We start from the raw sequence: 19,537 nt of genomic DNA, 5'->3' as shown, positions 1-19,537 counted from the left end.
TTTTCCGGGAAAGTACATTAGCCTGGAACAATATAACATATATGTTTAAAAAAAAATAATGTTCGAAACCAATAAAAAGCGTAATTTTTAGGTCATATAACCAAGCTTTTCATCATTAAAATAACAAACACATGACCTGTTATGCTTACGTTACGCGCTGCGCCCCGGATCGCTTCCGGGAAGCTGCGCTTCGCGCACCGGAGCACTTCCGGGTGCGCTAACGCGGCGTGCCATATAACGCATTACGCGACAACGTAGGTCCAGAATATAGTCAAAATGTCTCCACCAACCAGCGTTCGGAACACAACCCCTTTCAGCTTTCTAAAAAGTTCTGTTAAATGACAACAGAAGGGACAGGCAACAAGAACCATCAGTCACAGAGGGGAGGGCAAGTTCTTCTCTACCGGGTCATGTTGGGGCGCTACCGGAACTGATCGAATTGGTAGTCTACAGTGTTTCTGGATGTTTCAGACTGAAGCTGGCGTCAGCATGAGAGCACCACCATCTCGTAGCTCAGTCATGGCCATTCCACGAGCAATCATGGCAGCCGCTCCCCACCAGAAGCCTGCGGGAGTCCGGGGCCCCCAAGACTTTTGTAGAATCTTCAAGGCTGAGGGGACGCTTTCGAGAATGGGACCCAAGCCCTATCAGGCAAGCGTCCGAGTTCCAAGGTGTCCCAGGGCCATTTTAGTGGACCACGCCCAAATCTGAAGAGCCGGCCGCCATTTTGAGAGTCCTGTGGCAGCCGCCTATCGTTGCATCGCAAGAGCGGGAGCAACTCAACTACATGGTGAGCGAGACGCTGTAGTCGCAAGAGCGGGCGGTAAACAGCTGAATGGCGGAAGAGGCACAGTGTAGCAAAAGCGGGCGGAATGGCAACTGAAACGGTAAAGGGGCGCCCCACTACAGCGTGTCTTCAGGTCAAACGGATTGTGGGACAAGGTCCAGAATGGAAGAGTCATCAAAAGGCAGAAAGTTCCGCCGGACCCCGGGAGCCGGCCGCCTATGTCGGGGGCGATCTCAGGCTACACCAGTGCTATAAGACTTGGGGAGGGGGTCGGAGCCAAGCGTCTTCTCCGAGTCCGTGCCATCACACCGCCCCTCGGGGGCCTCCGTCAAGCGGTTTAGGGAGGTACCATATCACATTGTTTTCAAATGCAGTCAGGTCCACAAACGGCCCTCACTTACTTTGAGAATAGTGAAGCTGCAGTAGGTGCAAATAAGCTTCAGACAGTGTTACAAGCGCTGCTCAGAACTCTGAACTATGGCACCCAACATCCAGAACTTATGCCATTTGAGCATGGCAGTGACATCGAAGCAACTCAGGGACCAAAACCATGAACGTACACTCACGTATGAAAATCTTACTTGGGGAGGGGGCAGGAGCCATGCGCCCCCTCCCAGTCTGCGCCACCACACCGTATGTTGAAAATCTGAAGCCATCGTTCTACAAACTCAACCAGCCTTGGATGGAAAAATCTAGAAGAATGTACAAACTGAAAACCAGTTTTGGTCTGCATAGCATCAGCAGCAACGCTTGCTATCAGAGTGCATGAGTTTCATGCTCGATCGATTGAGCTAGCCGGATCGGGCAACAAAAAGTATAAAATAGTTATGTAAATAGTTATTTAATAAAATGTTTTACCCTGTTACTTTGCTGGTGTATTGTATATATTTATAATATTTGCATAGGGTTTGTCGTTATTTTGGGTGGGGTGGGGTGGGCGGCGGAGTCGAGCTGTCTTGCAGCCATCATGGTGAGGAGCTAAGTTCATCTTACTAGTTTCGTATTTCTCATGAGGGGTTGTTCTTAATGTTTCTATTTTAGCGAGGTCAAAAACAGATCCCATTAGTGGCCTACTGATTTTGCTCGATTCCTTTTGTTTTTTTTTTACTATTTTTCACTATCTGCAAAGACTAAACAGAGTATTGCGACTCTGTGCTTGTTTGTAAATACAGAATGAACCAAAGAGAACCAATTCTAAAACAGTAAATGCTTGGATAGCAATCAATCAAATAGAGAGAGAAGCAGGCACGACGGATTACAACGGGGGCAAAGGCCTGCGTTAACTACCCTTCACTATCTGCAAAGAGAGAGTACTGCTAAGAGAAAAGAGGGGGGGAAGAGGGGGGGCAGCGTTCAAAGCACATCAGCGTGCATAAACACGAAAATGTTTTTACCTATCATGTACTTGACATTTGACAGCATTTGATATTTGGTATTAAAAAAAATTGAAATTCACAGAAAAAACCATAGGTTTTAGGCCATATATAGTTAGGAATTTGCATTTACAAAACCTTGAAAATTCACTGAAAAAACCATTGGTTATAGACCATATATAGTTAGGGATTAGCCTTTTCAAAACCTTAATTTACTCGCACAAAACCATTGAAATTCCATATATAGTTAGTTGCAATAACTATATATATCGCGCACCCGCAATCCACTGCTGATGATGTCACATATTACATCATTCATGACATGGTTAGTGACATCACTGATGACATCACTGATGACATCTCAAATGACATCACTGATGACATCTCAAATGACATCACTGATGACATCACTGATGACATCTCAAATGACATCACTGATAAAATCACTGATAACATCTCATTTGACATTACTGATCACATCACTGATGATATCATTCATGTGATAATACCATGAACCTCTTCAGACTCTAATATAACCTTAGATACAATCAGTGTAAACAGACACTCACAGACTGTCACTCATCCATGGAGTTACTCACACACCTAGTCAGTCATGCAAAAAATCAATCACACCTCCATTTCCTCAACTATACAGTTATACACACCTTACTTAATCAAACATATAGTAACACATATTTACTCTCTTATACAATCACTGATACAAGTTCACAATGATCCATACAGCCACTCACACATTCACTGGCTCTTATGCACAGTTATTTATATATGTCAACTCTTACATGTACTGTGTTTTACATATGTACTTACTTTGACATGCAGCACTAAGAAATCCAATCACTCACCAATACACTCATGGAGACAGTCAACCGCCCATACAGCTGTTTCCACATGCACTTTTGAACCCATACATCTAGTGAATCAACTGCTCACACATCTATGCACAGAGTCACACACCTCCCAGCCACCCCCACACACACACTCACTCTCCCATACAAATACTTGGGCAACCAATCAATAACCCATATAGTAAATCATCTAGCTACTGATCAACATATGCAGCAGTTTACAGAACAACAGATATAAGGATGCACAAATTAAGACAGTTTAGTCACTAACCCATGCACTCAGTGAGACACATTTAATCATTCTCTCATACAGTCAGTCATGCACATACTAAATCCTTCATCTAGACACTTATACATCCACTCATTCTTCAATATGTAAGACATATTTTAACTTTACAGAAACATACAGTCACTGGATGTTGTCATCAGTGATGTCATTTGAGATGTCATCAGTGATGTCATTTGAGATGTCATCAGTGATGTCACTAACCATGTCATGAATGATGTAATATGTGACATCATCAGCAGTGGATTGCGGGTGCGCGATATATAGTTATTGCAACTAACTATATATGGAATTTCAATGGTTTTGTGCGAGTAAATTAAGGTTTTGAAAAGGCTAATCCCTAACTATATATGGTCTATAACCAATGGTTTTTTCAGTGAATATATATATATATATATATATATATATATTAGCTGGGCATTTCACTCATACAAAACCTTTGAAATTCCCCCATTCTAGTTAGTTCAGCTAACTATAACTCGCGTGCACGCAATACAATGCTGATGATGTCACATATTACATCACTCATGACATAGCCAGTGACATCACTCATGACATCACTCATGACATCTCAAATGACATCCCTGATGACATTACTGATGACATCATCCTTGTGAAAGAGTGGCAGACCTCCTCTCAGTGTAATATAACCTTTGATACTCACATTCAAAAATAGAAACTAACATTTTCAACAAAATGGAGATGACTGCTGAGAGTCATCCATCAAAATCTCTGGCAGAAAAAAAAGTCAAGAGTCAAGATAATAAACCTCTTCCTCTCTCATAGAGAATGAAACAGACAGCCACTCGGAGACCGCATTGCGTTAGGTATCCATTTTATTTGACAATTCACAGACAACTAAGACAACTATTCATCAGATGTGTGCTGCTCTCTTTCTTGGAGGCCATCATTTTCCTTCTCCTCTTGGACTCACTTGTCTTCAATCTTTACTTTCAGGATGGCCTTGCGGTCATAGGACATTGTGGCTGTGATGCAGTACCCTTCATACTGGAGCTCAATGCTTCTAGTAGTTTTTGACACTTCAGCTTTTTCAAAAAACTTGCCGGGGGCCATTTTGTAGTACATGTGATTATAGAGCGTCTCCAAATTCTGATGTTGTATGGTGTCTTCTGCGATGTGGAGCCCATACCACATCTTGTAGATGTTGTAGTCAAAGGGGTTGGAGAACATTACAGCCAGTGAAAAGTTCACACAGTCGTAGGTCAGAACACCAACGCTGCCTGTGGGAGCCAGGTCAGTTTTAACAAAGACACAATTTTGCTTTTCTCCTGGAAGAATGGTCAATGCTGGAGGAATAGAGTTGTAACCACTTTCACAGAAAGTCCTGTTGGGAGACATGATCATCAAGAAACATTACTCGTGATGATCCTTCATGTCATGTAATCATATGCAAGTACACCACATTATTCAAGAACTGACAACAATTATGGAGGAAATTGTGTGTTATGGTTTTCTAAAAATGCTTCTCAACTTTGTGAAGACATACTGTATAAATCCTCACAGGTAATCATCAAACCTCAGCTGTAACCAGCGACACTGGAGTTTTGCGGCAATTACCAAAGTATGCATAAGAGTTGAATGTAATATGTGCAAGAAAAGGTAAATAATGCTTCGCAGTGTTGCTTATTTTGCGATAGTATTATTTAATTCTTTTTTATTTTTGCAAATGTTACCACAGCCTGAGCAAAGGTTTCACCTCATTAATACAAACTTAACACTCAAATATAGCAATAGTCAACAGAAAAGGCATTCCACCGCATAGCATTGCCACATGTTGGTAACTTTTGATCCATTTGAAAAAGAAACAACATTCTTTTCGGTTTAGCAGGTGATGAATTATTTGGCAAATGAAGCAACTCTTTAATTATGCAGAAAAAGAAGTAGCTACATGTTTGCATAATTCCAGTGGTCTTGGCAATAACAGTGTAGCACTTTAAGTGGCATGCATATCTCAACTGGTCCATGAATTAGCCTCCATCAGTCCTGATATATGTTTGTCGAATAAACCAGCACTGCCCTTCACTGGTTATCCTCCTACCTTTCAAACCAAACACTAGTTTATTCACATCAACACCACCAGGTCCCAAAAGATTCCTATTACCTCTGGAGTGCCCCAGGGGTGATACTGTTCAAAACCAGCTGCTTCATTTACAAAGCTTTCATAAATAGTACCCCTGATTATCTTGCAGTGTGCTGAGAAACACCATCTCAGGTGGTTCTCAGCACACCTGCAGCGGGTACCCGGTCAGACTGCAGAAGGGACTTATTCATCTATACATCCAGGGGCAGATTTACAATTACTGGCGCATCCTTGCAAACTAGCAGGGATGTGCCAGTAATTGTGCGCGGCAGTTCCTCCACCCATGATGCGCCGCAATTACAATGCGACGCACCATGGGGCAAAAACGGCACAGATGCGTCACGCATCTGTGCTGTAAAGGCAGCGCATTGCTGGAGTTGCGTCGCAAGCGCGACGCAGCTCCAGCAAGGCTCTGGGGGGCCTATTCTTCCAGTGCTGCGTCAAGCCTTACGTCTGCTTCAAGCAGGTGCAGGGTTTTGACGCAGCATGGCCTAAAAGTGACTGAGGGAAATCTTGTAGATTTCACTCAGCCACTTTTAGGAGGCGTTCCTGCGCAGGAACGCCCCCCCTGCGCCGGAACGCCTCCTTATGGCGCAGGGCTTTACAACGCGACGCATCTCCCAGATGTGTCACGTTGTAACTTCCCCGCACCATGGCGCATCTTTTGCGCCGCCGGTGTAAAAGATTCAAAAAGGGGGTGGTGAATTAAGCAGAACACTCCTACCCAGTCAACAGATCAGGGCTTGATCCATCACCGTTTTTTAGCTCACTGCACCATCCCAGTTCAGAACCTGGCTACATGCAAATTAGTCTGACCCTGGCCCAGTGCATCATGGGAACAGGGCAGACCAAACTATCAAGCCAATTCTTTTACTGGGAAGGAAACAAGCTTCCGGGGACCGGTTTCTGGCATTACAGCCATCTTCGGCCCGGCTTGCTTGAATCCTGATGGTGCAGTGAGCAAGGGACTCATGTCTGAGCATACCCTTCCACACTCGTAGTGGCCAAAACGATTCAAAAAGGGGGTGGTGATGGACAGAGAATCTGAATTAAGCAGAACACTCCTACCCAGTCAACAGATCAGGGCTTGATCCATCACCGTTTTATAGCTCACTGCACCATCCCAGTTCAGAACCTGGCTACATGCAAATTAGTCTGACCCTGGCCCAGTGCATCATGGGAACAGGGCAGACCAAACTACCAAGCCAATTCTTATACTGGGAAGGAAACAAGCTTCTGGGGACCAGTTTCTGGCATTACAGCCATCTTCGGCCCGGCTTGCTTGAATCCTGATGGTGCAGTGAGCAAGGGACTCATGTCTGAGCATACCCTTCCACACTCGTAGTGGCCAAAACGATTCAAAAAGGGGGTGGTGATGGACAGAGTATCTGAATTAAGCAGAACACTCCTACCCAGTCAACAGATCAGGGCTTGATCTATCACCGTTTTTTAGCTCACTGCATCATCCCAGTTCAGAACCTGGCTACATGCAAATTAGTCTGACCCTGGCCCAGTGCATCATAGGAACAGGGCAGACCAAACTACCAAGCCAATTCTTTTACTGGGAAGGAAACATGCTTCCGTGGACCGGTTTCTGGCATTACATCCGTCTTCGGCCCGGCTTGCTTGAATCTTGATGGTGCAGAGAGCAAGGGACTCATGTCTGAGCATACCCTTCCACACTCGTAGTGGCCAAAACGATTCAAAAAGGGGGTGGTGATGGACAGAGTATCTGAATTAAGCAGAACACTCCTACCCAGTCAACCGATCAGGGCTTGATCCATCACTGTTTTTTAGCTCACTGCACCATCCCAGTTCAGAACCTGGCTACATGCGAATTAGTCTGGCCCAGTGCATCATGGGAACAGGGCAGACCAAACTACCAAGCCAATTCTTTTACTGGGAAGGAAACAAGCTTCCGGGGACCGGTTTCTGGCATTACAGCCGTCTTCGGCCCAGCTTGCTTGAATCCTGATGGTGCAGTGAGCCGGTGTAAAAGAGGCGCAAGGGGCTTGTAAATCTGCCCCCCGTGACTAGAAGGACATCCCTGTATACATTAGGACCACCCAAAATGCTGCTCCAATTTAGGAAAGAGTTGAAGACACAGCTCTTTTAAGAACTCCACATCACAAAGAAGCTACTTTTTCTTTTGCTTTTGACTTTATTCTGATCTTTGCTCCTGTACAGTGCTCCACTATCTTTTGTCTAGGTTTGTGGTACAGAAATATCACAGATATATAGATACGTACAGAGCTAACATTTCTAACATTGTTTTCAGTTATAAGGCAGACCTTTTGGCTTTGCCTTGTCATGTGTGCTATGTGTACATTCGCGCAGTATGATATTGTGTGCATGCTAAGTGTAAACGTTTACCAAATTTGTATTCCGAACATTGAGTTTATCAGCTACCTCAAAAGTGAGAGAGCAAGGGAGCAGAAGGAGCATGTAGATAGGGTGATAGGGAGGGAAGAGTGATGAATGGAGTGATGGGGAAGAGTGAGTAGGTAGAGAGTGAAAGCTTAAAGATGGGAGACTCAGAGGAAAGGGGAAGCAAGAGCAACATAGGGAGATGGGGAGAGTGGCAGAGTTAAGGATGAGGCATGAAAGTGAACTGAAAGACAGGGATGAATAGAAGAATTAGATTTTGGGGTCAAGAATCAAGAATTTCGCAACTTGAAGATCAGGTTAATGCAATACAGGAAGTAAGGAAGCAAACCTTTTCTTTAGAAAATAAAATCAAAGAGCTGGTAAATCACTATGTCCCTCAAGTTTACTGCCTGGTGGGTGTTCCAGAGGGATGTAAAGGCCTGCAGGTCTTACAGTGGGTATACCCATTTATAAAGAGGCATGTCTTGCCGGAGCATACCGGAGATTTGACATTTACACGAGCACATAGGGTCCTGCTGCAGCCATTCCTGAACTCAAAATTGCCCCACACAATATGGGTAAACTTTACAGATTATCTGGTAAAAGTGTTGGCCAAAGCTATAGAAAAGAAAATGTTCGCAACTAATGAAATATCTCACTGTCGACTTTTTTCGGATATGTCGGCAGCGGCAGATCACCGCCTTAACCTCTTCGCCGCTAATGACAAGGGTAACTCGTCATGGACTTTCCATTGATTTCAATGGAAAACAAATGAGCCTTCAAATAATGCCTTAGCAGCCAAGTGGTTAAAGATTACGCCAACATGTTGTATTTGTTTAAAGCACAGGGAGCACAGGCATCAATTTCTCAATAATCAAAATTAATGGTATTGGCATTTTCATATGTTTACAAATTTGGCTGAGCTCAAGAGTGTTTGCAAAGGATTTCTAACTGAGTGGCAGTGGCTAATGGTTTAAGTGGAACAGATGTGTAATGTGTTTCCATTAGAATTGCTTTAAAGGTGCTATTTTTGCCTAACTGTCGAGTTATGAATGTGTATAAATGAAAGTGGAATTGATTGGTATAACTCTGTATTGGCGGTGGTGGAGTTGGGTTTGTGTGTCCACAGAAGGTCCATTACCGTGGCACCCAGAGAGGGTGACCCCCATTGTGAGAGGGGTACTGAGGGCCATTCCTCTCTTGCGTGGGTTCGGGGTTTGGGTGAGTTACAGGGTGAAGGGGGTGTAGGTTGGTTTGGGTGGTGGGGTGCATAATTAGTAAAAAAAAAAGAGCAGAATCATGCTCGTTTATGAATCATTGGGGTTTTATTTGAGAGGGAGGGATCAAGGCAGAGTATACTATCAGGGTAATGGGTCTTAAAGTCAGAATTTTATTGTGTAATGTCGACTGAATGTCCAATAAGCATGAGTATAGGGGGTTGATCAGATGCCTAACTTCTTTTTCCCCACAAGTCTTATTATTTCAGAAGACTCGCCTTAAAAACTACTCCTGAAGCTTTTTATTCCTAAACATTATTCTGGGACTGATTTTGCTTTAGCAGGGTTGGCGGTAAGGGGGTAGCAATGTATCTGGGTAAAGGGGTGTATTGGTTGGTTACTCAAGTCCGTAGGGACCCTAATGGTAGAGTGCTCTGGCTTTCAGTCAGTGCAAATGGTAATTCTCTGAATTTGGATAATTACTACACCCCAGTATCGGATGACTAAAACTCTATTAACCAGATTAATATTATGGCTATGGGAGCTGCAGGACCAGTTTTTTGGGGGGGCGGTTAATTTAGATTGGGATACATCAAATAAAATGAAAAAACTGTTGAAGCCAAATACCAAAAAGGTCACAATGTTCCTGATTTTCGCGGCATTCTCAATCAGCTTCTTGTATAGTCTTTTTTCTTCATTTCACACTCCCTGAAATGTGTAGACTCCAAAATTTGGGCCAATTCATTTTCAGACCACTCTCTGGTTAGCATTTAAATTGAACGGGAGGTAAGGAGATGGGAGAGGTCCAGTTGGCAGATGAATCGAAGCCTCCTTGCTAATCGAGAATGAGTATTAAGGATGAAAACTTTTACTGCCGATTTTTTTTAGCTTAATAAAGGTACAGCTTCAATATTTTAAATCTAGCAGGCTTTTAGAGCAGCTTTCCGGGGCAGATGGTTGCATTTATGGCATTACAAGCTTAACAAGCATTTGCAATGCAATAGGTCTCGCATTAGGAAAGTTTGAGCAATTGGTATGTTTTGTTTTTGAAAACAGCTAAATTAATAGCTTTGTCATTTACAATGCCAATAGTTATAACTTTCGCAAATGTGACACCTGTAGCATTTGTAATGCAATATGTGTTGTAATTACGTGACTTAGATGTATTGATATCACAAATAAAAATAGCTTTTATTTTTTTTTAATAATGAATACTTAAATACAAGTTATTGTAATTTATAATGGCAACAGCTTAAACTTTTGTAAATAACTTTTGTGAAGATTATGTTCAGCGTATTTTATTGTGACGAAAATCCAAGAACGAAAAAGTGAAATATTAACATCTTTTGGTTACATTTGTAATAAAGGTTGAAACATTGAGAGAACATATTTGAACCAGCTGTTGTTGAATGGTTGCACAGATTAATGCTGTGGTGGCGTTGAGTGATGTGATGGCGAACGAGTGATGCTGTGGCGTTCAGTGACGCTGTGGTAGCGCAGTGATGTTGTGGTGCCCCTGAATGATGCTGTGGTGGTGCTGAGTGATGCTGTATGCTATGCTATGCTATGTTTTGTTTTGCTATCCTATGTTTTGTTTTGTTATGCTATGCTAGGCTATGTTTTGCTATCATATGCTTTGATTTGTTATGCTATGCTATGCTGTGTTTTGTTATGCTATGCTATGTTTTGTTATGCTATGCTGTGTTTTGTTATGATGTGATATGTTTTGTTGTGTTTTATTATGCTATGCTTTGCTTTACTATGCAATGTTTTTTATGCTATGCTATGGTTTGTTGTGTTTGGTATGCTACGCTATGTTTTGCTATGCTATTATATGTTTTGTTTTGCTATGCTATGTTTTGTAGTGTTTTGTTAGGCTATGCTATGTTTTGTTGTGTGTTGCTATGTTTTGTTATGCTATGTGTTGTTGTGTTTTGTTATGCTATGTTTTGTTATGTTATGCTATGTTTTGTTATGCTATGCTATGTTTTGCTATCCTATGTTTTGTTTTGTTATGCTTTGCTATGTTTAGTTTTGCTATCTTATGCTTTGTTTTGTTATGCTATGCTATGTTTTGTTGTGTTTTATTATGCTATGCTTTGTTTTGCTATGCTGTTTTGTTATGCTATGCTTTGTTTTGTTATGTTATGCTATGCTAAGCTTTGTTTTGTTATGCTAAACTATGTTGTGTTTTGTTATGCTATGCTATGTTCTGTCGTGTTTTGTTATGCTATGCTATGTGTTGCTATGCTTTGCTATGTTTTGTTATGTATGCTTTGTTTTGTTATGTTTTGTTATCTTATGCTATGTTTTTTTCTGTTATATATTGTTGTATTTTGTTATGCTATGCTATGTGTTGTTATACTATGCTATGTTTTGTTTTGCTATGCTTTGTTATGTTATGCTATGCTTTGTTTTGTTATGCTATGTTTTGTTATGCTATGCTATATTCTGTTGTGTTTTGCTATGCTATGTTATGCTTTTTTTGTTATGCTATGCGATGCTGTGTTTTGTTATGATATGCTATGCTGTGTTTTGTTATGCTATGCTGTGTTTTGTTATGCTATGCTATGTTTTGTTATGCTATACTGGTGAGGGTGTGTGAGGGTGAGTGAGGGTGAGGGTGGGTGAGGGTGTGTGAGGGTGATGGTGTGGGAGGGTGAGGGGGTGTGAGGGTGAGAGGGTGTGTGAGGGTGTGTGAGGGTGAGGGTGTGAGGGTGAGGGGGTGTGAAGGTGTGTGAGGGGGTGTGAGGGTGTGTGGGGGGGTGTGAGGGGGTGAGGGTGTCTGAGGGAGGGGGTGAGGGTGTGTGAGGGTGAGTGAGGGTGTGTGAGGGTGAGAGGTTGTGAGGGTATGAGGGTGAGGGGGTGTGAGGGTTTGTGAGGGTGAGGGGGTGTGAAGGGGTGTGAGGGTGAGCGGTGTGAGGGTGAGTGAGGGTGAGAGGGGGAGTGAGGGGGTGTGAGGTGGTTTGAGGTGGTGTGAGGGTGAGGGGGTGTGAGGGTGAGGGGGTGTGAGGGTGAGGGGGTGTGAGGGTGATGGGGAGTGAGAGTGAGGGGGTGTGAGGGTGAGGGGGTGTGAGGGTGAGGGGGTGTGAGGGTGAGGGTGTGTGAGCATGAGGGGGTGTGAGGGTGAGAAGGTGTGTAAGGGTGAGAGGGTGTGTGAGGATGAGGGTGAGGGGGTCTGGGAGTGAGGGGCTGTGAAGGTGAGGGGATGTGTGGGTGTGAGGGTGTGAGGGTGTGAGGGTGTGTGAGGGTGAGGGGGTGTGAGGGTGGGTGAGAGGGTGTGTGAAGTTGAGGGTGTGTGAGGGTGAGGGGGTGTGTTAGGGTGAGGGGGTGTGAGGGGGTGTGAGGGTGAGAGGGTGTGAGGGTGAGGCAAGTGCTTTATTAATTCAGGAGGATGGGGCAGGGGAAGCAACTTAGGGCAGAAGGAACGGGGTGCATGCATCATAGGACGCAAGCTCCATGGGAGGTGGCAGGGGGCCACTGAAGAAACACACAGGGTGGGGGTTCTCGGAAGCAACCTAGGGGGGTGGAAGGGGGTGGAAGGGGGCGGAAGCAACAGGGGGAAGGAGTAATCAACACAGAGGACGCAAGTGGGGAAGCAAGAAGCATTGAAGAGGAAAGTAACTGGCAGGGACCAGCACTTGGGGTACAGAGAGTAACACTATGCAGGAGGAGAAATGTGCACGAAGAATAGAGCCAAATAGTAAGACCTGTAAGCAGTGAATGGGAAGCAGTAGCAGCCTGCACTCACCTCTCCTAGGCTGCTGTACATGTTTAGCCCCTGCTCGCACTGCTTTCTCCCTCCACAAACATGTGCTTACTGGAATGGGCTAGTGGTAGTGTACCAATGGCCCAGACTACTCTTTCACATTCCGTTGCGTTGCTGTTTTTCTTCAGTCACCTACATGTATCAGCATTTTGGTGCAGCCATACTGGTGGTGGTTCAGTGTCCGCTATACTTTTCAGAAGGTGTAATGTAAGCTACAGAGCTTCTGACTCCATGAGCAAGGAATCGGTTCAAGTATAGGCTCTACCCTGTGCCTACAAAATGTTTTATCAAATTAAACAATGGAAACAAAATTACAAATGCTGATCATACTGGGAATTTTTTCCAAGTATGCTCGGCATTTGTAGTTTCGTTTCCAATGTTTATTTTGTTCTGATAGCATATTTCCTATTCAAAATCCAGGCGTTAGCTCTCGCACATATATAAGAAACCCTCAGCTGTTCAGAGGGTGGGGGTGAGGGCTCCTATTGCGAGGAAGGCGAGAGAAAGCCTGAAATGCAGGCAGCGGCAGAAAGGAAAGATAAGGTGGACGTAATATAAAGGTGTCTAAAACATGAAGCATGGTGTCCGTGAAGCAGACGCCATGCTAATTTACAAGCGGAGGGAAAACAAAAAGAGAAAATAGTGCAGCAGTAATGAAAATATATTTAGAAACAAGCTCTGGCATTGCGTGGCGCGGGAGCAGCTTCCTTTGAAGTCTGATGGGGGGGCGGGGTAGCGGGGGAGTGGCTTCCTTTGAAGTCTTATGCCAAGGCCGATGGTGTTTGATGTGCACGCGCCTGAATCACATGAACTGTACGTGATCCGCAGGCAGCTAGGTAGACTTTTCGGACTGCTTACTAGAATCTCGACAAACAACGCGTATAGCTGAGCTTCAATCCACAGTCGACGCGGCTCAGCAGAAGAGGAAATGCTCCCACACAACACAAGTGTTACAAGACACGCAGTTGGTGAAAGCTAAACATGAACTTAGGTAATTCTTTGTGTCATAGGAGATCAATAGCTTGAGGGTGTTTCAACAGTGATGAAGAACATTAGGGAACTATAGGATAAATGGAAATTACTTCCCCTTACTTTAGTAGGCAGTGTAGCTCTTATTACAATGTCCATTTTACCCTTGTTCATATTTCTTTTTTCTAACGTCCCGATAAAAATCATGAAGGCTTGCTTGAAAGAACTTGAGGCAACATTTTGACGTTTTGTGTGGAGTAAGAAGGCATCAAGGGTAAAAACACCCAGGGGCAGATTTACAAGCTCCTTGAGCCACTTTTGCATCACTTTTCCCATGTGAAAACTGACGCAAAAGTGGCGCAAGTGGCTTGTAAATCTGACCCCCTGTACTTCAACTTGAAGTAAATGAGGGTGGGTTGGAATTACCTCAGATGTACTTAGCATTAAGACTCCCTTATTGACATATTAGTGTGAACAATGGATGCAACGGGGAATCTAGACTGGTATCCTCGAAAAAATGGTACCGGAGCCATGTTCCCAGCTCCCTGTATTTATTAGGACGGCCAAACTTCTGAAGAAAAAAAGAAGGTATAAAGTTGTCCAGGAATTGACTGTGAGACTTCAAGCTTTTTATATATCAAAAAGTGTATCAGCTGGATATCAGTATGTGCAGCTTGGGAAATGTAAATATCTAGGTCTAAAAATCCTACCCGATCATTTGAGGTTTTGGAATGCAAATGTTTTTAAAGAATATGGACACTTTTTGGTGATGGGGAAACATATTACTTGGCAAGATCTTCGTGCAAGTTGTGGAGACCGATGTAAGCTTTTTAGGTTGTCAGCAGATTATTCAGTTAGTGAAAAAATGCTGCCCTGTGTGCAGTTCACTCTCACACCCTGCATTATCAGCGTTTTTCATTGCAAACTTTAGGGGGATTTGACAACTGGTATAGATTATTTCATAATCAAGGAGAGTGCCACTATCTGCAAAGTTTTTTTTAAACATAATCAGCCAATCAGCACAATGCACTTTCTCGGAGGCAAGACAGTGCTTAATTTGTAAAAGAATAAGTGTTGGGTTCTCGTTTCGGAGCCCACTGCAGCTTGCACCACACATTGCCCCTGCCAGCTGCCAGTGACAGTACAAACAGCTACTAACCATGACACTCTTACAAGTGTGGCAATTCTTACCATTCCAGGCCCCAAAGCTATAAGTGCGGCTTGGGAAGCAGGTATTAAATGTAAACGTAATTGTAAATGTAAATGTAAATTAAACTAACAATGTAAATGTAAACTGAACTAATAAGCAGCTGTTGTACTCAAACCTAAATTAGCCTGTCTGGCCATGTGTAGTAAGTTTTATTGTTTGATTAATTAAAATCATTACAAACCCCCCCAATGTCCTTAAAACGTATACAAAATGTCATTACTTTTATAAATACACCTAATTTTGACATGGTTCAACAATTATATAAAAGGATATTGTACTTTTCATTAAAAACTTGTGAGGGGCTACAAAAATTTAGAAACCTTTTGAAAAAGATGATCATATTATGTAAGCCCCAGTGTTCCGAAATTTTAATATTCATGCACCACTTTTTGCGACCTGCTGCTAGACTCTGGTAAGCATGCAGTCCATTCATTAGTTTTATTGCTCGGCTGTTAAAAGGTGACATTGATCCTGCTTATTTTGTTTACTCTCCGTCAGCTTGCCGTAAGAGGTTTCTGACCATTGTCATGAATTTGACGCCCCTGCAGACCAAGATAATGGAAGCACCTTCCAGCCAGCTTATCACTGCTTGTCTGCATGAGCGAATGTTCAAATCGTTGAAGATACATTTTAAATACTGTCTCCTCTGTTCCAGGACTTCTGGACAAGCACATAATAATGTGATTTAGAACCACATAGTCGACAGTTTGCGGATTGATAAGGCTTTTTCCAGGTTGGATACAGGTCTTTTGAATCATGCAAGCCCATGCGGAAGTGTATAAAACTCTTTTTTAACTGTCTGGCCATGGTGCAGACTATCATAAACGCCTGTGATGGCAATTAGGTGCCCGTACCGAGCATCGGAAACCACTGGTTCAAATTAAGCACCGAGTACAAGCCTTTTCAAGTTAAACTAAGGTCAGATACCCCTCACAGAGTTAGCAGCCACAGACGAGAATTTCCAATTGTAGACTCCCGCCCCCAATATCAAGATTTCCAACGTAGCCCCAAACAAATTGCTACATGTGGAAAAGCATCTTGTACATGTTGTTTACACAACCTTTGTCACACTGTCAAAAAACACCAGCACATGGAAACAGACAAGGAAACACGTCATGGCACTGTGATGCAGGGAAAACTCTGAGATAACTGAAAGTGGCTGATTGATAATAAATGTCCTATTATAAAACACAGCACTAAACAACTAATGTTTACTTCTAAATAGAGGTTGCCATCTTGAAAATATCCAACCACCATTAATAAGCAGATGTCAAATCCCTATACTGAAAAGCTTATAGTATTGTTTACAACATTTATGTCAGTTGACAAGTAAATCAGTGAAGACTTCCAGAGGCCCACTCTGCTCCAACGAAGCAGAACGGTCAGAGCTTCTGACTTTGTCTCGGCGTCGGCTTAACATGCAATGATTCTGGGTGTTTTTGCTTTCTGCCCTCCCGGTTTTGACTCTGTTTTTGCTGGTATAGCGTTTCTGCGCGATTTTCGCACTGGCGATCAGTGGTAAATCGCTGGGGCTCCTGTGGTAAATTGTGTTTTGATTGGATGTGCGACTCACTTGTCAGCCCCCAGTAATGGGCACTGCGAGTGCCAGGGTTTGTGAGTCCACTGCTGCTCGTGGACCTGCTCCACGAATTGTGCCACCCACATACGAAGCCCTAAAAAGGTATAAATGAATGAAGTTTGGTATGCCTGAACTCAGCGGTGGCTCCTGATAGTCTAGGTAGGTCAGGAAAGGGCTCAACAGACCTGGGTTACGATGGGGGAAGAGGGAGGGATTCTCCTTGCACCTCAAAGGGCCTGGTCTGCCTCTGACAAAGCCGTCTCCACCTCCTGCCAGGAATTCATGCCAGAAATGGTCCAACTGGTTCTGGCGGGACACAGACACCCTCTGCCTGAAAGATCTAAGGATTTTTGGATACAAATGCTGGGTCCCAGACCCCTGAACTTTAGAACTCATCTGGTTCAAGAAGACTGCTAAGAAGAAGCACCGTAGAAGCTGCGAAGTAACAACTGCTTTGCTGGGTGCTTTGCTGGACTGACCAGCAGTGTCTGCTTCTGTCTTGGGCAGTGAAAGGCCTGGACTGGACTTTCTGCAACCGAAGTGGTGAGACTCTCCACGGGCTTCAGGTAGAGCTTGCCCCCTGTTCACGAAGTCTCAGGAACAGCAAAGACTTCAGGTTCTTCAACTCGCAGCACTGGGGACTGTGTGTTTTGTGCCGCAACCCAAGAACGCCCCTCAATGACTTCTACAACGACCCTGCCAAACCCGTGTCCTGAAGGCACCACAGAGGGCACCGCTGCAATGCCACACCGCGACCCATGTCTCACCGACGGCGGATGCTGACATCATCACCGAGCCGCTGCTCGCACCGCGACCTGTGGACACCGCACTCCACACCTCCTTGCTTCACGCCAAAGCTTTGGCACCACAGAGGGCACCGCCGCAATGCCGCACCACGACCCTGGTCTCACAGACGATGCCTGTTGATGCCGCCACCGATCAGCTGCTCGCACCGCGACCTGTGGGCAAAGCACTCTGCACCGCCTCGCTAAATGATGATGCCGTGGCCTTCCTAACACCGAAACTTCCTGCCGAAATCAGTGCCACTGCCGGCACTGTGGTTCGGGGGCACCGCTCGTGAGTTACACTACGCACCACCCTCATCCCACACCACAGCCTTGGCCTACCAATGCCGGCGCCATCGACTCCAGCTTGTCAGCCGACGACAGATCTTCAGCAACGACAACGCCGCTGCTTGCACCGTGGCCTGCTAGCACCGTGACAAGCACCGCCTCCATAACGCACCGCGACCCTGGTCTCATCGACGATGCCATCTGACGCCGCCACTGAGCCGCTGCTCGCACCACGACCTAGGGGCACTGCACGCCACACTGCTGCGCTTCACACCATAGCACCCGACACCTGCTGGCGCCAAAGTTCCAAATCCCATCAGAATGGAGCTCGACCTGCAACACGAGTGACTTCAAGGGCCCCTTCGGCCTGCATCTCTGAAAGGTACTGTTTGTGGGTATTTCCGACACCGTAGTTGGCCGGCGACCCCGCGGTCAGCCGGAACTGTTTTGGGATTTGTTGTTCACAACGCCGTGATAGCCCCGGATAGAGCTATCGACATTAAGGAACTATTTTGATATGTGAAGATTTGAAGTATAGTATCTTGGATTTTTTTATCGTATTTTGTCTTGTCTCAAGTATATAAAAATGGGATATTTTTCTAAACTGCTGTGGTGTCCTTTTGTAGTGCGTACACTGTATTACTGTGGGTCATGTGCAAATGCTTTACACACTGCCTCTAAGATAAGCCTGACTGCTCGTGCCAGGCTACCAAGGGGGTGAGCAGGGGTATTTTAGAAGTTTAACTCCCTTATCCTGACTAGAGTGGTGGTTTTTGCCTCGCTTTGGCACAAGTCTCAGCTAGCCAGAAATCCCATTTCTAACACTGGGCAAATCATTTAACCTCCCTGTGCCTACCAAAAACAAACGAAAAAAGGAGTGTGTCCTTGTGTAATGTAACTGGTGCTCATGTAAAGCACTTCAATAACTTCAGGTCGAGTTAGCACTATATAAAACTGCAGAAAAAACCTCTTAGTAACACAAAGAAACACAAACAACAGTGCCAGAAGATCTGCCGTCATAGCACACCCCTTTTGGGACAGTCTTCCCTCAGACATCCGCACCACTCCACGCTTCATGCCAACCTCCACACTAACTTCAAACTTATATTTCTGTGTACTGTAACTCACTGCAAATAATGCAATTGAATTCAAATATTGTCATGTTATGTTGCCACTCTCGCAATCTGTCTTCCCCTCGGAACATGTATGTAACTGCTTATTTACAAACCTTGCTCACCGATATATTTGCAACTGTGGATGTCTGTTGCAAGCCCTAGCCCTGGACTAGTTATTTTAACCATGACAAACACGCCATACACGACGCTGCTGTGGCGCCTAGAAGGAACTACCTTGTACAGTGAATGCTATACAAACATGCACATGAATAAGGTGTTCTCAGAGAAGCGAACTCAGGCCTGAATTTTTACAAAAAAAGTAACCTCATCTTAACTCTCACAGAAATTGCAACATATAAAAAGCGTGAGGCTGCCAGAAAGATAGGGGCAAGTAGGTGCAAAAAGAATTTAAACAAATGTCTCAGTGCTGACAGACCTTCATTGTCTCCTGATAAGACAACAACCACCATTAAATAGTTTAAATGTGGTTTGTAAGACAGTTACATGTAGTGGGTACACGCTAATTACCGCCTAAACTCATAACAATGCTGACGTAGGACTCCAAAACCGACAGATTTACTGAGATAATGTGATGCACATTTCAGGCCTGCTTTATTGGTGGTGACCTGATATCTGTGTCTACATCCTTGAAAAAGTCTAAGTACCAACATTGTACAGACGAAACACGTGTTGGCTGCATCTCACACTTGAATTTGAACAAAGAATAAAGAAAACTACACGCATAAGTACTTTGATTGGGTCATCTTGTTCTGATACAATTGAGAATTTGTTGATGTCATTGCTATATTTTGTTCCGTATAGGTG

The 19,537-nt window shown here is 44.2% G+C and overlaps 1 protein-coding gene across 1 annotated transcript in view; it reads right to left on the bottom strand.

The window, feature by feature from the left end:
• Positions 1-4,130: 4,130 nt before the first annotated feature.
• The window catches only part of LOC147700852 (DELTA-actitoxin-Aeq1b-like), a 62,040-nt gene continuing 46,633 nt past the window's right edge, over positions 4,131-19,537 (bottom strand). Inside the window, exon 2 of the mRNA XM_086928513.1 lies at positions 4,131-4,657. Within this exon, the coding sequence (XP_086784639.1) occupies positions 4,243-4,657 (415 nt within the window). The 3' untranslated portion in view covers positions 4,131-4,242. The remainder of the gene's footprint in view (positions 4,658-19,537) is intronic.

The sequence above is a fragment of the Lissotriton vulgaris genome, chromosome 7, assembly GCF_964263255.1.
Source record: "Lissotriton vulgaris chromosome 7, aLisVul1.2, whole genome shotgun sequence".
In the NCBI taxonomy this organism is placed as follows: domain Eukaryota; kingdom Metazoa; phylum Chordata; class Amphibia; order Caudata; family Salamandridae; genus Lissotriton; species Lissotriton vulgaris.
Note: the sequence above shows the minus strand (reverse complement) of the source record. Positions and strands in the feature narration are given on the sequence as shown.